At 34.6% G+C, this 17,646-nt stretch overlaps 1 protein-coding gene across 2 annotated transcripts; it reads left to right on the forward strand.

Moving 5' to 3' along the window:
• Nucleotides 1-621: 621 nt before the first annotated feature.
• LOC113057659 (TBC1 domain family member 2A-like) lies at nt 622-14,118 on the forward strand. Of its 2 annotated transcripts, none has more exons than XM_026225102.1 (14): nt 622-1,005; nt 2,169-2,593; nt 3,587-3,734; nt 6,353-6,476; nt 7,598-7,707; nt 7,795-7,976; nt 8,064-8,447; nt 8,875-8,985; nt 9,261-9,433; nt 10,167-10,667; nt 11,915-12,035; nt 12,221-12,406; nt 12,594-12,715; nt 13,730-14,118. In XM_026225102.1, the coding sequence occupies exons 2-14, from the start codon at nt 2,177-2,179 to the stop codon at nt 13,929-13,931; spliced, it is 2,781 nt and encodes a 926-aa protein (XP_026080887.1). In that variant the 5' UTR covers nt 622-1,005; nt 2,169-2,176; the 3' UTR covers nt 13,932-14,118. The 2 variants fall into 2 exon arrangements, with proteins under 2 accessions (XP_026080887.1, XP_026080886.1); XM_026225101.1 differs by having other exon boundaries at nt 623-1,005; nt 2,177-2,593.
• Nucleotides 14,119-17,646: the final 3,528 nt, after the last annotated feature.

Genomic DNA, 17,646 nt, shown 5'->3' on the forward strand with positions numbered 1-17,646 from the left:
TCGATTATTTGTCATTAACCAAGGTGTAATTTCGTTTTTTTTTTTTTGGTCAGTTTGATAATTCTGCTCAATAAATAATAGATCTTCAGGATTCGAATAGGTCTTCTCTACGTTTCAGAACAAACTGTGTGTCAGTCTGTGTGTGTGTGTGTGTGTGTGTGTGTGTGTGTGTGTGTGTGAGAGAGAGAGAGAGAGAGAGAGAGAGAGAGGGAGAGTTGACAAAATATCGCATAAGACTCACTCGAATCACTGCAAATCGGACTGGTTCGACAGAGACGGTTCTTCGTGGTTAGTTTGTTCATAATGAATCTGACAGGTCCGATATAAACGGGGTTGTCTTAAATAAATCAGCTGACTGCTCAGGGGTGCGTTTCCTAAAAGCAACTAACAGTTGGCTACTGTCGCTGCGTCGCAAGTTTCGTCATTACCAAAAGAGTTCAAAAAGACTTTAGACTATAAAGTTGGGTATCGTTGTCTTTGTGGAAACGAACATCAGACCAGTTCAGTCACCGATTCTTATACAAATCACGAATTATTTAGTCCAATTTAAAATCAAAGTATTCAGACCGGTTTTGCAAACAGGTTTAAGTGATTCATTGAAAAGATCTGACCTAAATGATTCGTTCACGAGTCGGATGTCAAGTTTATTTAATGTACAAAGAAATACGACTGTATTTTGGGTTCAAACGGCCAGTCTCCCATATATAATTTAAATAAGTTAATAGTTTTGAAAGTTTTTACACGTTTCTGAAATGAATTATGCGCGAAACGAGCAGTGATTCAAAACAGTGTGAGAAGGCGATGACATTCATGACACACGTACCTCCCTAAAGACAGCCCTGTTTCATATTCCTGATGTGTAATATTTCCTGTTTTCCTTAATGTTGGGACTCTGTGAGAGAAATATGAGTCATGAAGGAAGTGCAGCTGAGTTGTTCAGGCCTGTAAGACACGCACTGTACACACACATGGAGTAAAACAACTTTGCGCTTTTCAACAGCGAAGGTAAGGGATTATCATCAGCTACTACTGTGCTGTAAACAGCCTTATTTCAGTTTATTTATTACAGCAAGCCAAACGGTGAATAATGTGCGCGTGTGACTATGTTAGAGTTGACCTATTTATTTAATTGTTTCATTATGACATTAACATGCATTATATTATTTAATGCTTGAGGGTTCATTAATGTACATTAAATAATTTAAACTTTGTTTTTCTATTTAAAGTGATATGGTTTTCTACTTGTGGAATCTGAAATAAGGTCATAACTTGTGCATATTGTGCAACGTTTCTAAAAGTGGAATCTGTATGCCATAGATTGCATGGTTTTCCCTGCTGCTGCTTTTTCTTCTTCTTCTTTAGTAGAATAATATGAGGAAAGATGCCCTCAAGGACAAGTTATTCTCCCCACCTTATTTTCTGATCCCTTGACTATAGCTGAATATAAAATGTTGTCATATTTAGTCAGTCAAAACAGGTCTAAGGTAAATTACTCTAATTTTTTGTCATCTGTGAAATTTTATTATGTAGAATATTACATTTGTTTGTGTCTATGAGGGATTTGTGATCATATTACTGCTTTTAGAATTGAGGAGTAAAAAGATTTAGTAATTCATGGGGCTATTAAGGGCTGTCACAATTGTGAAATTTGTCAGCCCTTAATAGACCCATGAATTACATAATCTTTTTACTCCTCAATTCTCCTTAGAATAGTCACAGTTATTGTGATTAATTGTCTGTTTTAGGGCTTTTTTTGTATGGGGGGGGGGGGGGGGGTATTATTAATTTGCCGTATAAGATTGCATAGAGGATTCCAAATTCTAAGAATCAGCCAACGCCAGCACTATTTTATTTCTACACCACTACAGAATATCAATACTGTATTTGTAGAACTAATGGTCACTCTTTTTGGAGCCCTTTGTTAAACACAATCCACTAAACTAACTCACTCCCTCATTACGGAGAAACACTACATTTGAATAGAAATATGTAAGCTATGAAATTAAACTAGCTGACTGTATAATTTAGCAGCAAAATTTTTATCTTGAAAAAAATATTTGGTGCACATCATACAATTTAAACATGTTTATTCTGTTAACTATGCTGATAGACAACATTTGATTACTTCAAGAACATTTTGCCTGATTTGATTTGTTCTTTTTGTTGAGATAACCAGATGGAGAGTGAGAGAAGCTCCAGCACTCCACCTCCAGTGGATGTGCACGTATCTCCTGCAGATGAGTGTGTCGGCTCCGAGGAGACCCATCAATCAGATGGGGATCAGGATAAGAATGGCATCCAGATGCACACGGCTCTGCCTGATGGGACCTCTGCCACCCTCAGAGGGACACCCACTCCTTCCAGCACTAAACTATGTGGCTACCTCCACAAGCAGGGTGGACCTCTCAAAGCCTGGAAGTCCCGCTGGTTTGTCTATGAGGAGAAGAGCTGTCAGCTGTTTTACTACCGCATGGCACAGGATATCAATCCTCTGGGTAAAGTGGATCTGTTCTGTGCCACATTCAGTTACCCGCTGCAGGGAGAGGAGGGAACCTTTCATATTCAGACACCAGAGCGCACATTCATTCTTAAGGTAATTTTATCACGTGGTTTGAAATAACAGATTTCAATCAGTTGTGAATTGTGAAGCAACAAAGGGTGATGAGCTGCATGGGATAGGTTAGTACAGTACAGTACAATATTTGTGACAAAATCGCTGAGATGAACTTGGAAACTATACATGTTTTTTATATGAAGAAAATTAAGTGTATTTCAGTGCTGTTATTGTTAACTAAACCTATTAAAAGTCATTTATTTAGTGGAAATAAAGGTGAAATAAAATAAATTTTACACATTAGATAAAACTTAAGTGAAAATTAGAAATGCTTCCTTTGTTAATTACTGAAATAATAACACAAACGTATAAATAAAGTTGAAAATAAATTAAAATTAAATATAAAATTGTAGTACCTTATAAATGACAAAATTGTACATTTAAAAACTATTAAAATGATAAAAGCACATAACAAATACTTAAAAATGGCTTAAACAAATTAACTTTGTAGTTTTTTGTAAGCCTCATTATCCTGAAAGGTGCGTGATTCTCATTAAAAACTATTTTTAATTCTGTTAAATGCGCATACTGTACATTGAACACAATGCATCAAATACTGTCAAAATGTATAAACACTTTTAAAAAAACTTTTTCTTTATTAGACCACAATTATGATAAATGGAAAGAATATGTGCTCCACTGCTTCCTTCTGAAAATAATGAATAATGCCAATGTGACTTTGTGTTGAATATGAAATAGTATTAGGATAATTACCTGCTAATGTCCAGAATAAAAATAAATAAATAAAATACAAGTAAAAGCAAGTTTTGTTTTTTTTGAATGACAATTCCTGTTATAAAATGATAGATTCTGAAGCTTTTCAAAAACAAGCTTCTTGGTCAAAATAATGTCATCCTCGAATCTCTCTCCCATAGGCATTAGGGTTAAGTACGGTGTAATAACAAGCAAGCATCTTGAGGAAGACAACAGTACTTTCCTCTCAACAGTCTTCAACCATGATTTTGTTTTTAGGCAGCTAACAGGGATGCCCGAATGTACTGGTTGCAGCAGCTGCAGTTAAAACGTACATTATACAGGGAGCAGCATGCTGAACATCTGTCCATACCCAGTCCAGACAACCACAAACTGGAAAGCACCCCATCAGCGAACAACAGCCGTGGTAAGAGCCTTACATCTTAGTGATAATGAAACCTTGCATTCCTCCCATGAGCTGAAAGGCATTTACTGCATTATGGAATTGACATGGTTTATGAAATATGATCTAAGGTAGAATGCACTTCATTTTTCAAAGTAAAGTTCAGTCGTTTAGCCAGTCATTTGATACTAAGTTAATAGAAAGTGAAAGATTAAAAAAGATGTTTCTATTGCCAGAGGAGTTTCTTCACCTTCAAACTCTTAGGAAAAAACTTTACATTTAAAAAATCGAAATGTTCACTTATAACAAAAAATATGTATTATTATAATATAATAGTATATACATAATTCTAAAATGGCAAAAGTGGCACAAATTAACTGCATGTTTGTCTCAAATTGTTTTTGAAAATGTTTATGGTTGGTGAAGTCTGAAATGTAATTTAATCTAATTTTTAAGGCACCCAAAACATTTGGCGATTACAATGGAAATGTGGCAGCAGTACTTTAATACTAATTGCTTTCTAGTCTATATCTGCTATATGCAAAAAAAAAAAAATAATAACTTAATAAGTTGCTACCTGTCTCTTGTAATATACAATTCAAAAATGCATAATGTCCAGGAATCCAAGTAGGGTTGGGCTTCTCTAAAATCACTTTCATTACTTACATTCACAGACGCCCCCTTCCAAACACAAGCTCTGGTATCCAGGTGTTAAGAAACAGCTGAGATAAGAGTCAAATGCTGAAAATGAAGAAGTGAATGTCTTAGCAGCTGAATCTATAAAAAATCTGGATAATTGCACCACCAAACCAATATAATTTAAAATGATCTCAGAGAGATTTGTTTGTTTTACTCAGTGCTAGCTCATGGTTAACATAAGGGTCATTTAAACAGCACTTGGGATTGTCAGGAATTGCAGGCATGCTGAGGCATGTACCCCACCCTGTGATAAATAACACTGTGTGATTCTGTCATCAGAAAAGTGATCGGTAGATTCTTTTTGTAATCGATTAATCTAGCACTTAATCGATCGATTAATCGAGTAATCGGATAAAACGATTTGTGTGTGTTTTTGAACAACCAAAACAAATAATGCATAACAAAAATGATGTGGCTGTAAAATGAACAAGCATTTGGCTTTTATTTCTCAACAGAGGTATTTATTTCCAAGTCCAAAAGTTTGGCTCCAAAAGTTAAGTGCCAAGTTGGCATTGCCAACAATTATAGAACAATGTACAGTTAAGTGAACTTACTGTAACATGTATAACATGTATTGTAAAACTAATATGAATATAAACTTAGTTTTTTGTCTTCTTAATACACAACATTACAAAAAAAGGATTGCACCTTCTGCAAATTTAGTTTAGTTAACCTGAGAACAAAAAATGAATATAAAATATCAAGCCAAACAGGTACACAATGTATAAAATGTATTAAAAAAATTATGTAAATAAAACAATTATAAACAATTATAAATAATAAGCTGTAATCTCAAAACAAACATCAAAATGTACGTGTGTGTGTGTGTGTGTGTGTGTGCGTGCGTGCGTGCGTGTGTTTGTGTGTGTGTGAAGGGGTTCTTTTTTTAGGCTATACTCTATTGCAATTGAACGTGATAGTTACGTTTACTACTTTAAAACATCATCAAAGTTAAACATCATATCTAGTCAAACCGCATCACGACATCGCTACAAATGCAGTATGGGATTAAAATCAGCGAACATCAATAGGCTTGGACTACGTTAACTTACCTTGTTTCAGCTATGCTTGGTGAAACAGCATAGAGTGGATGTCTTCTGTTCAGATGCTGAATCATGGAAGATGTGCTGTTGTGGTATGCCAGCTCTATTTTGCAGTAGAGACACTGCACCTTGTTCTCTTCTTTATTAAGTGTGTAATGATCCCACACTTTACACAATTTCTGCCGTTTATTTATAGATCTATTCTCCGCCATCGCGCCAACTAAATTCAAAAGGTCCGTGTGAATAAACGGTCCGTGTGACACAATCAAATCCCTGCGCCGCGCGTATAGTGCGCTTCATAGGAATTTAACGAGGCTTCGATGCAGAGTTGTTGCCTCGAGGAATTTTTGTAATCGAGTAACTCGAGTAACTCGAGGAATCGTTTCAGCCCTATCGGTAGAGCAAGATAGAGAAGAATACAAAAATATAACACTGTACTACTGGGATAAGCTTTATTTTTCCCAGATTATTTCTCAATATCTACAAGAGTCCATGCATTATTTATTTTATTCTGTCTCTATTTCTGTCTTTCATTCAGAAGTTTGGGGTCAGTAAGATTATTTTTCTTTTTAAAGAAATTAATAATTTTAATTTGCAAGGATGCATTAAATTTATCAGAAATGACTACACTGATTATGATACACTTTATTTCAAATCAATGTGGTTTATATTCATCCATTTATATTAATCAAAGAGTCTTCACAAAAATAACTATTTTCAACATTGATGATAATAAGAAATGTCTCCTTAGCAGCACATTTTCATATTAAAATGATTTCTGAAGGTTCATGTGACACTGAAGACTAGAGTTATGATGCTGAAAAACATCTTGTTATTCTGGCCTATCGGATGTATTTAACGCAGTGTGGTTGAACATACTTTCTGCCTTCTCTTACACAGCTGACTTCTTGCCCATGGTGAAGACGCCTTCTGGCCTGGTAGGTGAAGAAGCTGCCAGTCTGCCCACTCCAGGATTAAACAGCCCACTCAATATGTCAATCAAGCATCCACTAATTGAGCTACAGTAAGTACATGTGCTCTTGTTTCTTCAGTCTGTTCTCACAGAATGGATACTGGTGTCAAGAGAGGGTCAAATGAAAAATGGTTCACACTGGCAATCTGTGTCAGTGCCTTCCAAAAAAGCTGTTTTGTAATTTTTGCATGTTTCTAGAATTATTATTTTAAGGAAGTTAGGATCACAAGCATGCCATTTCCTGGGATTTTATATATGAGAGTGAACAAGCTGTGTTATGAGGGGTTCTCATACAAAACAATATCAGAGAAAACTTCAAACGCTTTGCAATTTTTCTCTGAGAAACTCCTTTCTGATATTTCTCCACTATTTTTCGCTGCAGCATTGGAGGAATTGGTGATCCTCTGCCCATCTTGACTTCTGAGAGACACTGCCACTCTGGGAGGCTCTTTCTATACCCAATTATGTTGCCAATTGACCTAATAAGTTGCAAACTCGTCCTCCAGCTGTTCCTTATATGTACATTTAACTTTTCCAGCCTCTTATTGCTACCTGTCCCAACTTTTTTGGAATGTGTAGCTCTCAAGAAATCCAAAATGAGCCAATATTTGGCAAGAAATTTAAAAATATCTCACTTTCAACATGTGATATGTTATCTATATTCTATTGTGAATAAAATATAAGTTTATGAGATTTGTAAATTATTCCATTCCTTTTTTAATCACAATTTGTAGTGTCCCGACTTTTTTGGAATCAGGTTTGTATAAAAATCAGAATAGACTTCACAGCAAAAAGACATGTGAACCATGACCTGAAGTTTTTTTTTATTTTTAGAATTATACTAGAAGACATCAGTCAGACGACAGAAGGAATGTAGTAGATTATTCAGCAGATTTCAATGGTGTTAATAATTTAGAAGCCTTAGAAATCAGATATGATACAATTGGCTTTATAGGCTTAAGTGATTAGATTTTCACCTGATGGTGAATATAGTGAATAATTAGATGCCCAATTAAACCAAGCCATGTCTAGAGACTACAGTGGCCACTAAGAAACCATCCACGACATGCTTAGCATCATTCACCAAGTTTTGCATTTGTCTTTTTTCTTCCAAAAATTTAGTTGTTATTGTGAGTCATTTCTTTAGTGGTTTCCCTGTGTTTGATTTACAGGAACAAAATGTACAGTTACTGTAACCGGCACTCACAGGAAATCAGACAAAGTGTTTTCCATATTGGTGACCCAACTGACACCCAAAAAACACCCTCATCTAAGACATCCAGTAAGAACCAAAACTGTCTCACTAGAAAAACAATAAAAAATGGTTCCAAATTTAAGTGCTCATGGCCACTGTCCTCCTTAACTTTAGCGGTTCCCGCACCCGGTTCTTCTCAAAGCCCAGAATCCCCTGCCAATATCAGGTCTGAGCATGATCTCTCCACCATTTCACCAATCAGAAAGAACACCAAAGAAAAGTCCAAGCCATTGGAGCTCAAGGACACATCTCGACTTCAGCATGAAAAACTGGCTGAAGAGGTCAATGCGCAGAAGGTAAAGTGAGCTTATTAATCACCACTTCAGCTTCTCATATACAAAGAAGATTAATCAACTGAAACCCACATATGTATGTGTTGTCAGGAGTTGGTGTCGCTGCTACATAAGGTGCTGGAAGCTGCTCAGCTGGAGAAACGCACATGTGCTCAGTTCCTAGCCGCAGAGGGGGAGCAGGAGCGCCTGGAGCTCCTCAGACACGGCGAGCGGCGTGCGGCAAAACTGCGAGAACATCTGGAGAACCTGCAGCAAGAAAACGAGAACCTCCGGAGGGATCTGAACGAGAGGGACGCCAATATCGCGGAACTCCAGGAGACTGTCCAGCTCCTGTTACAAAAGAATCAGGCCAAACAGGAAGTGATACTGAAGCTGTCTGAGAAGTTAGCAGTCTGTGGGGGAGACAAGCAGTGCACAAATGCGCTGCAGTCAGAGGCCGTAAAACAGCTAACAATTGAGAATGAGAATTTGAAAGTAAGAAAATAAAAGATTTTTAGATACAAATATTTTTTTACTTTATAATATAAATATATATGGACGCATTAAACTGATTTACAATGTTAAAATATATTCACATTTTTTTCCAATAAGCAAAGATTCCACAAAAATATTGATATGGTAGAACAGTAAAGCTGTTTTCTACATAATAATCCAAAAATTCAGTTTTGCCATCAAAGGAATAAATTGCATTTTAAAATATATTCAAATAGAAAACAGTAATATATTTTTCATCTTATAAATGCAGCCTTGGTGAGCATAAGAGATACATACAAAAAACTTGCCAACCCCAAACTTCTAAATGTGCATCATTTATGAACAGTTTTGCTGATTCTGAAATGACTGTGCCAAGCATGATTTCAAATTTACTCTAAGCCCAATCGTGATCATATCTCTATTTCAGGATGATTTAAAGGCATATAAAACTCAGAACCAGTACCTAAACTCTGAGATCTACCATCTTACAACGCTTTGGAGAAAAAGTTCTAAACAGGAGCAAAGTCTGATAGTAAAGGTAAATTATTTCTCAGTCAAGGTTTCTTTTTTTTTTGCTACTGTCTTCTGAATGGCTAATCTAAACAGTAAATGGCTCTTTATGAACTGAGAGATTTGAGTTTTGAAAGTTAAGAGTATGTTAACTTCCATATCAAAAGATCAAGGGAAATGAAATTTCTGTGATATACAAATGCTTTAAAACTGGTCAGAGCCATTTGCGATGGTAATCTGCGACAGTAAGCATCAAGAAGTGCTTGAATATGGGGTTTGGTGTTGTTACGGTGTGTGTGCCAGTGTGCTGTTCTGGAGGCCAATAGCTGTCAGATGGAAAGCAGATACCTGGGAATCCTCCAGAAACTCCAGGAGAGTAAGGAATTGAATCCGGAGCAGAGGGAAGGAGTCAAGAAGGTGGTTAAGGATGCAGTTCGGGCAGACCTGAGCACTGCTATCAAACTAAACTCAATAAGGTAAACACAGTCCCATCAGTTCACCCCAAATACAATTTCTGTCATCATTTGTTCCCCGTACATTTCACCTGTGGAGCTCTTCATTCATCCTTGTGCACATTTATTTAGAAGTGTAAACCATTCCAGACTTTAATTGAAACGGATGGCTACCAATTAATTGTAGACATCTTTAAGATGTATAAAAGAATGGCTTAGTTGTTGCTTAGATATTACTCCTGCTTAAAAAACATAAAGAGCTTCAATGAAATTACATTTATTAGGGAGCGTAGAGTAAAGGTCTGTTCACACACCAAGAATACTTGATGACAACTATTGACATCCACACGAATGCCCAATATTGTTCTGTTTCTTATTAGTTTGTGCTGCAGTTTGTTTTCATCTGCTACTTTAAATGCTTGAGCTCTTTGGATTCTGACTGGCTCATCAGCTGAAAAAAAAGGTTGTGGGTTTGAATCCCAGGGAACACATGTTAGGAGAATATTGTTAGCTTGAATGCAATGTAAGTTTTGGATAAAAGCGTCTGCTAAATGCATAAATTGAATTGAATTTATTCCAACAATGTAATTATTCTGCCATTATTGTTGTGCTGTGGATTCTGCTGTTCTTTTACATTTAGAACAAATTCTAGAAGTGATCATAACGGTCATCCTTCTTGGTGTGAATGAAAAATGTTCACATACAGTATAAATGCTATTTATGTTGGAACTCACAGTTGACACCTGACATTCCACAGGGATTACGATGAATATGGATTCAAGATTGCAATGGACTATAGAGTTGAGGACCTGACGCTTTTTGCTAAGATCCAGGACCTGGAGATCCGATCCCAAAACCTGCTGAACCAGGAGGAATGCGATGGGCCATTTTTAGCTCATTGTGCTCGGCTCCTGTTTGGACGCCCTGAAGGAGAACTGTCTTCATCCACAGAATTGAAGAATCTTCTCCGCACGGGTTTACCACGCGAGTACCGTGCGAGGGTTTGGCGTTTTATGATACAGACTAGGACCAAGTCTCTAAAAGAGCGTCATCCTGACCGCTACAAGGAACTATGCGAGAAGAGCAGAACCTCACCTCACCTGGTGCCCAGACAGATCCAGCTGGACCTGGATCGTACGCTGACCTCCAATCAATACTTTTCCCCTCCTTCAAGCACCTTGATTCAGAAGCTAGAGAGAGTTCTGCAGGCGTTCTCATGGCAAAACCCCACCATTGGATACGTCCAGGGACTCAACAGGTAATTAGCCATCACAGACAAAAAAGAGAGAGAATTGGCTTTGATTGCCGTATTTGGCGGACTATAAGTTTATAATATTTATCAAAATTAATTTGACATGAACCAAGAGAAATGAACTAAGAGAAAAGAACCGAGAAAACATTACCGTCTAAAGCCACGAGAGGGCGCTCTATACTGCTCAGTGCTCCTGTAGTCTACACTGAAGACAGAGCGCCCTCTCGCGGCTGTAGACGGTAATGTTTTCTCTTGGTTTTTGGTTCTAACTAAATGCGATTTGTAGTCCAGTGCTATTTATATATGTTTTTTTCCTCATCATGACGTATTTTTGGACTGATGCGACTTATACTCCGAAAAATACGTAAAAGTGATTATAGAACTAATGTGAGAAGTACAAATGGCCGATCACAAGAGCTTTTTAAAATTAAGGGAGAACTTAATGTAATGTGTGTTAAAAAATTTTTTTTGTCAGTTTAGCACTTCAGAAAAATGTCTTTATTTAGTAAATTTTTAAAACATTTATTTAAAAGAAGAAAATTATCAAATGTATTAAATAATTTATTTCAAAGTTAAAGTTTAAATATTATTTAAAATATAAAGAATTTTTAGAGGTCAGTGATTCATTATTTAATTAATTAAAACTTGCTGTTTATTGTCATGTTCAAATTTGATTTTTAATCCCAGATTTATTTTTATTTATTTTTTTTGTAAGGTGTAAGTCTCTTATTTCTTATAATTTAACATATAATTATATAATATCAAAATTATGATGTAAATGATTTCACTTAGTAGGTAAAATTGAAATCTCATATAATTAAAAATCTAATTTATATTCATATATATGAAATATATAATTTGTCTATAAATATTAAATAAAAACATGTACAGCTTTATATAAAAAATACATGAGCCAACATAAAAGACAAAATATTTCTTACTAAATATGGAAATATTACTTCAAATTTAACGCATCATAATTGAATACACCCCTTCCTGATTACCAAACTGTAGCAATCATTACACAGAATGTCTAGTTGCAAAGTGATATTTGCCTCATCTGGCAAAAAACTATTTTAATACCAATTTCAAGCTGACCATAAGATGCAATGTACTGACATCTGGTGGTCATCTGTTGATGATGGAGGGTACCTTACAGGATAAATAGAGTTAGGTGTAGCATTCTTGTAAGAGCCACAGTATCTATATGCAAAAAGAAAGCTGAATAACACCAACGATGCCACTGTGTGCAGACTGGCGGCCATTGCTCTGCTGGTACTACAGGATGAGGAAGATGCCTTCTGGTGCTTGGTAGTGATTGTGGACCATATCATGCCTCACAATTACTACACTAAAGACCTGGTGGGCTGTCAGGTGAGAACGGCATTAATCCTAAAACTTGCGGCTTATTTTCAGGTTCTGATATTATTTTCAAACCCAGATTTTCAGTGTGGTCGCAGAATTTTATACACTATAAAATAATTTTAGAAGCACATTTTTAATAAAAAACGGTAATATTCTGAAATATTTTCAATATATTCCTCTTTCAATCTCTCCAGGCCGACCAGCGTGTGCTAAAGGATCTCATGTCTGAGAAGCTGCCTCGACTCACGGCTCATCTGGAGGCGCTAAAAGTAGACGTGTCCCTCAGCACTGTCGAATGGTTTCTGGTGTTGTTCGTTGAGAGTCTGCCTACACGCATACTGTTTAAAGTATGGGACGCCTTCCTGTATGAAGGCATAAAGGTACCATAAAGGATTCGGGAAATGTTGTATTTATTAATAGGCTAAATATTTGTTTGTAACACGTTTTGTTTGTAATATCATTACCCTCATTTTGACCCTGGTCCAGCTGTGTAAAAACATTACAAGCTTACAGACCAATTACGAGGAAGTAACAATTGACCAAATCCCTCATTCATCTGTTTCACAGGTGATATTCAGATATGCATTGGCTCTTTTTAAATACAAAGAGGAAATCATCTTAAAGATCAATGACAGTGCTGAGATGTTCCAGTATCTCCGCGTCTTCCCCAGCACCATCCTAGATGGAAGGTAAGATGAAGGATAGAAAATGGAAGAGAGAAAGCCAAGAGAGAAAGTAGAGTAAGAAAAAAAAGAACTAAGAGTAACATAAAATATTATACAGTACATATAATGAACTAACATGCTTTTCTAGAGTATGGAATAGTAATATTAATAATAATAATAATAAGTAATATTAATCTAAATATAATGAATTCTGAAAGTATTATACAGTGGATGCATTCATGCCTTATGCATATATTATTCCTGGTTACTACTTTAAAACAGTATAATGACTTTTAAACAAAGGACATACCTACATGTTTTTTTTTTTTCTTCAAGATTTTACATTTTAAAGATATCAGCAAGTATTCTAATGTATTGTTTATGTTAAAAACAAACAATGGACAGTGTATTAAACATCATGACACTGTATTACCTCTAGAACACACTTTACACACTTAAATAAAAAAATTAAATTTAAATTAAAATTAAATACTTAAATAATTACTTAAAAAGAGTAATAATTATTTACAAGCAAATTAGTGGAAAAGTATCAAATATCGATGCATAATCATATTTTATTGTAATTTAAATAGTATATATTATGAAATCTAAATGTATATATATATATATATATATATATATATATATATATATATATATATATATATATATATATATATATTATAAATACTATGTAAAAACATTAATATTATTTCAGAAAAGACCTACTAATTAAACCATTTCTCTCTGGAGCTCATGGTATTGTAGACAGTGACAGGGGAGACATCACCATATATAATTAATTGAGCCATATTAAAACAAAGCAGCAGTCACACAGAAAGAAATGCAGTATGGGTCAAATGCCTCTGTGATACTATGTGTGTGCGCACCTGCTCACTCCTGCTTCGTTTCAAAAACACAAAGAAGAAAAGCTGGCTTGGGGAGAGTTTTTCCAAACCACAGGTTTCTGCAGGAAATAAACATTGCAGCTAATTCATCACTAGTTTCCTCAATATACACTGTCTTTGTCGTTCTCAGGAAGCTGACGAGCATTGCCTTCAACGATATGAACCCACTGCCCATGAAGCTGCTAAAGAACCGGCGTGCCACACATCTGGAACGCCTCCATGCTGAGATTAAAGAGCTGGAGAACTTACGGAAAGCATACAATGCTGAACACGTCCAGTGCAAAGGCAAAGAGCTGGACACCCTGGCTAGTGAAGATGAAGAGGAGCTATAAGACATCAAACATACGCTCTTGATGAATGTGACACAAACTTGAATGCTGAATGAGAAACACTAAAGAAAAACAACCCATCATCATTTCTTTTAAACGATACACATATGCAACTACACCACTGTTCAAAAGTGTGGGGTCAGAAATATTTTTGATTATGGATTAATTTGAAATAAATTAATATTTCAATTCTGCAAGGCCATATTAAATCAATCAAAAGGTTTTTATCAAGGTTTCCACAAGAATATTAAGCACCAAATTTGCTTATGACATTGAAAATAAGAAATGTTTCTTGAGCAGCAAATCATTAAAACAGAGTGATTTCTGAAAATCATGTGACACTGAAGAGTGAAGTAAGGATGCTGAAAATGTAGTCTTGCCATCACAGCAATAAATTATATTTTAAAATATATTAAAACAGAAAAGATTCATTTTGCATCGTTTTACTGTATTTTTGATTAAATAAACGCAGCTTTGGTGAGATACAAGACTTTTAAGAAAACGTACCAACCATAGGCTTTTGAAGGGTAGTGTACATGTAATCCTCAAGCCAATATTTGTTTTTAAATATTAGGTTTTAAGGGTTTTTCATGTTATTAAAGCAACACTGTGTAGATTTTGGCGCTCTAGCGTTTAATAAACAGAACTGCACGCATCCCGCGGAAGAACATTCTAACCGGAGCTACTTCTCCACGTTTATGTTTATGGCGATTCACGCAGGTATGTATTACTCCGCAGCGGTGACGACCCGAGCAGACTACAGTAGTCCAAAAATAATAATTTATTATAAATGTACCATAGTGATTTATGACCAGACGAAAAGGCGGTTAGGTAAATGAGTGTATGATATACTCACTCATTATATACAATTTGCAAATTTTGAACAGAAGTTGTTACATAGTGTTGCTTTAAAATACTTTTACTGCTACAGTAACATGCATGTACCGTATATATTATCAGCCTCATTCACAGTTCACAGACTAATATCATATTATGGCAAAAACATACACATAATAAATACACCTTAAAACTTTTTTTACTTCAGTTTGTCTTCATACTGGAAAAAATTCAGTGTGAAAATCTGATTGCGGACACATCTGAAGAAACATTGTCCTTTTTCCCCTCCATTTTATTACTTTAAAAAACAGGATACATATGAAATCATAAATATAAAAATCAAACGAATCAACAAAAACTTAGTTTAATGTTACAAACAACTTTACTGCAGGTAAGAGCTAATAGCTAATATCACACCAGAGGAGTAAACTGATGTATTGCCTATCCATGACTGTATCTGATAACAGAATCGGCCTATTCCCCGTGTGAACAGAAGCACAGATTTCCAAAATGAAGAGGAGAAATACACTCACAATCTCATCTCGAAAAAATAAAATAAACAGTTGCTTATCGAATAATAAAGCTATTGTTCTATCAGTGTTAAGTCACATGTATTCTAATGCCAAACAGTTCACGTTCCTACAAAAATGGCTCATCGTTTTAAAGAGTTAGAAATATCTCAGGTCAGGAGCATGCAGGTTGTGTGTGTGTGTGTGTGTGTATACAGCGGTTATGGGTTTACTTGCCTCTAAGCACAGCTTGTCTGTCTCTTTCTAATAAACACTGACAGGACTAAGAGATGTCACGGCTGTTACTGAGATGCTTTTAGTGATTTAGAGGAAGAAGAAAAAGGCTGTGAACAAAAAAAAAAAGCTCACCGGTTTTCAACCATAAAAAAAAAGAGTTTGTGCACTACTTACATTTGTTTTTGTGCACATTTGGCAATATAAAGCGAAGTTGTGAGCCAAAGCCACTGTCTGAGGCTGAAAAGATCCTGGTCCAGTGATAATGACACTAGAGTCCATTTATAAAAATAAATAAAAAATAAAATAAAATAAACACTTCAGGCAGTAAATGCCCATTGTAAGGTCAGTTTTCCGGTCCAAATCCCTAAGTTCACTTATCAAGTCCAAAAAACTGATCTTAGTTCAGCATCATAAGATGTATCTCACAAAACCTGTTTGTGCATAAACAAAACATTTTTTTTTTTTTTGCACTGACAACATTATTGTTAAAAAAGTACAATTCTCCCAATCATCATTACTGTATTGTACTGTATGTGTACTGTGTGGAATATATTATTTGTTTTAATTGTATTTAATTTTAATGCTGTTAAATGAAATAACATACTGTTACATTATACAAAAATATTTATAGTAATAATAGCCAAAAAATGTAATGTTTTTGAAAGAAGTTTCTTCTGCCCATGAAGCCTGCATTTATTTGATCAAAAATAAAGATAAAACAATAATATTGTGAATTATTATTACAACTTAAAATAATAGTTTTTTTTTTTAATATACTTAAAATAAAATAATTTATTCCTGTGATGCAAAGCTGAATTTTCAGCATCATTACTCCAGCCTTCAGTGTCACATTGTAACATCCAGTCTATCACATGATCATTTAGAAATCATTCTAATATTCTGATTTATTATGAGTTTTGGAAACAGTTCTGCTGTCTAATATATTTGATGAATAAAAGGCTAAAAAGAACTGCATTTATAAAAAAAAAAAAAAAAATTTAATAATATATATTCTAATAATACATTTTCTTAACAATCACTTTTTTATCAAAAAAATTACTGACCCCAAATTACTGACCAGTAGTGTATATATTTATTACAAAACATTTATATTTTAAAAACTTAGCTTCTTTTTTATTATTATTTTTTTTTTTAACTTTTTATTCATCAAAGTATCCTAAAAAAGTATAACATGTTCTGGAAAAATATTAAGCAGCAGAACTGTTTCCAACTTTGATAATGAATCATCATATTAGAATGATTTCTAAAGGATCATGTGATAATGATCCTAAAAATTCAGCTTTGCATCACAGAAATAAAGTATAATAAATTTAAAATTAATTATTTTAAATTGTAATAATTTATCACAATATTACATTTCTTTCTGTATTTTTGATCAAATAAATGCAGGCTTGATGAGCAGAAGAAACCTCTTTCAAAAACATTACAAATAGTAATGTTTCCAAACTTTTGGTCTGTACTGTATATATATATATATATATATATATATATATATATATATATATATATATATATATATATATATATAATTAAAACATACAGATGCATTACAATAATGAAAATTGAGCAAATTTCTCTTCAATTCCTCATGAAAATAATGTCACAATTACAAACAATCTTAATGGTTCAGATTTTTTTTAGGCAAAATCCTTTTTTTGGGGGGGGATAACATGTTTTTGTGAGATTCACTCTAAAAGGCAAGTTCCTCCGTTCATCTTTAAACACCACCTACTTGTTCAGTCATCAAGTGTATATGTTACCTGATAAAACTGTGGTTTGCGGAACAGAAACTGCAACACCAACCATTTAAAAGACAATTTTGTTGACAGAGAAGTCATTTATGAAACATCTCTATATTGAATGCGCTATCAGACTATTTGAACTATAAATGTTTTACAGCTATCATTAATTCATCTCTGTGTTTAATGTATGCCATCTTAGTGCAATATTTAACATGCTTTCAGCATAAGTTTTGGGTGGAAAATGTTACATCTCAAGATTTTTTTAATTCATGCTTCTTAATATCTCATAGGTACACGGTGTTCATTTCTGAACCCACCCAAAAAACAACAACAACAAAAAATTTAATTTCTCATAAGACAAATCACAACATT

This window comes from Carassius auratus, chromosome 39 (genome assembly GCF_003368295.1).
Source record: "Carassius auratus strain Wakin chromosome 39, ASM336829v1, whole genome shotgun sequence".
NCBI lineage: Eukaryota > Metazoa > Chordata > Actinopteri > Cypriniformes > Cyprinidae > Carassius > Carassius auratus.